The following is a 1,383-nucleotide window of genomic DNA, read 5'->3' on the forward strand; positions in this document are numbered from 1 at the left end:
GGGGGGGGGGTAGCGCGAGAAGGCCTTCCTTACCCATGTGCTGCGTGTCCAGTTGCACGGCCGGCATCTCCTTCAATTGGATGTGGCCTGACCCGGAGTCGCCGCAGCAGCGAAGACAGCAAAAGACAGAGGCCGCCATCGCGCCGAGGCCGGGGCCAAGGCCGGGGTCGCGGTGCAGGCGCAGGCTCAGGTTCAAGCTCAAGTTCGGGGTTCGGCTCAGGCACCGGCAACACCGCCCCCTCCACTCCACCCTCTACGCCCGCCAATCAATCCGCCCGGAGCTCCCCGCCTCGGACCACGGCACAGCGACCCCACAGGCTCGGAGGACTCAGCGCAGGCGGCACTCGAAACAGACTGTTCTTGCGAACTGCCCCCTACTGCATTGGCCTAGCACGCAAATCGCGTAGGAAAGAGTTTTCTGTGGCTGAAGCTCGACGGAAGCGGGGCGGGGCTGCGGAGGGATCCTGCACGACCACGAAGATATTCACGAAGGGGCGGAGCCGTGTGCAGGAGATCACGCCACCGTCGAATCACAGCGCGCCCTCGTGCATTAATTGTTATGAATTCATAGGCCAGTGTTTGGCTAGCGCGCTCCTTAGGAGTTGGGCGGAAACGGCCGCGAACCGCACGTCTGCTGGTCTCCTTTTCCTTTATCGGGTATGGGTGTGTTTTATTTCCCAGTCGGCTGTTCCTGTTGGTGGTATATCGTAATTACACCTAAGATATCTTTTAAAACTATTTACTGGGAAGGCTGAGAGTAAGGTCAGATAAGGACAGGATTTCTCTTCAAATGTTCCTGTCTTCTTACATTCCCCCCACCCCTTCTCGCGGGGCTGAGGCCTCACCCAAATATTAGGAGAACTCCTCAAAAAAAAAGATGGGAGAGACCTACAAGATGTTACCCCTTTCTAAGCCTCTCAAAGCCTAGGCCCCACAAAGAGCAGGAGGCAAGACTCTGAATGGAACCTTGAAAGGAAAGAGGAGGGGAAAAGCCTTTATTAAACTCCTCCTATGTACCCAGCGCCGCCTTTTATAATATCTCATATAAAGACAGACCTCTTTTCCCATTATACTGAAGCAAAGAGGCTGGTTAGAAATATAGTTAACGTGGTGGCAAAACAAAACAAAACAAAACAAAAACCAACTGTAAACAAGATGATTATACAAAGATTAGGCAATAACAACAAATTATAGAATGCTGATGTGAAAGACTGTTATTGCACTTTGAAATGATGAATCTAGAATTCAAAGTATCAGGAGAACAGTTATCACAGGGTTTTGAGTCCAGTTGCTTCTAGATGACTGGATGACCTTGAACCAGTCATTGTTTATCAAGAGAGGCAGATTGATGAAGTAGAAAGAACAGTGGACTTGGAGTGGACA

The 1,383-nt window shown here is 51.4% G+C and overlaps 1 protein-coding gene across 3 annotated transcripts in view; it reads right to left on the minus strand.

Annotated features, from left to right (window-relative positions):
* The window catches only part of SPRYD7 (SPRY domain containing 7), a 35,238-nt gene extending 34,876 nt beyond the window's left edge, over nt 1–362 (minus strand). For all 3 annotated transcript variants that reach the window (XM_044666048.1, XM_044666046.1, XM_044666045.1), the window contains exon 1: nt 34–362. In XM_044666048.1, the coding sequence (XP_044521983.1) occupies nt 34–139 (106 nt within the window). In that variant the 5' untranslated portion in view covers nt 140–362. The remainder of the gene's footprint in view (nt 1–33) is intronic.
* Nucleotides 363–1,383: the final 1,021 nt, after the last annotated feature.

Source organism: Gracilinanus agilis, chromosome 3 (genome assembly GCF_016433145.1).
Source record: "Gracilinanus agilis isolate LMUSP501 chromosome 3, AgileGrace, whole genome shotgun sequence".
Lineage (NCBI taxonomy): Eukaryota > Metazoa > Chordata > Mammalia > Didelphimorphia > Didelphidae > Gracilinanus > Gracilinanus agilis.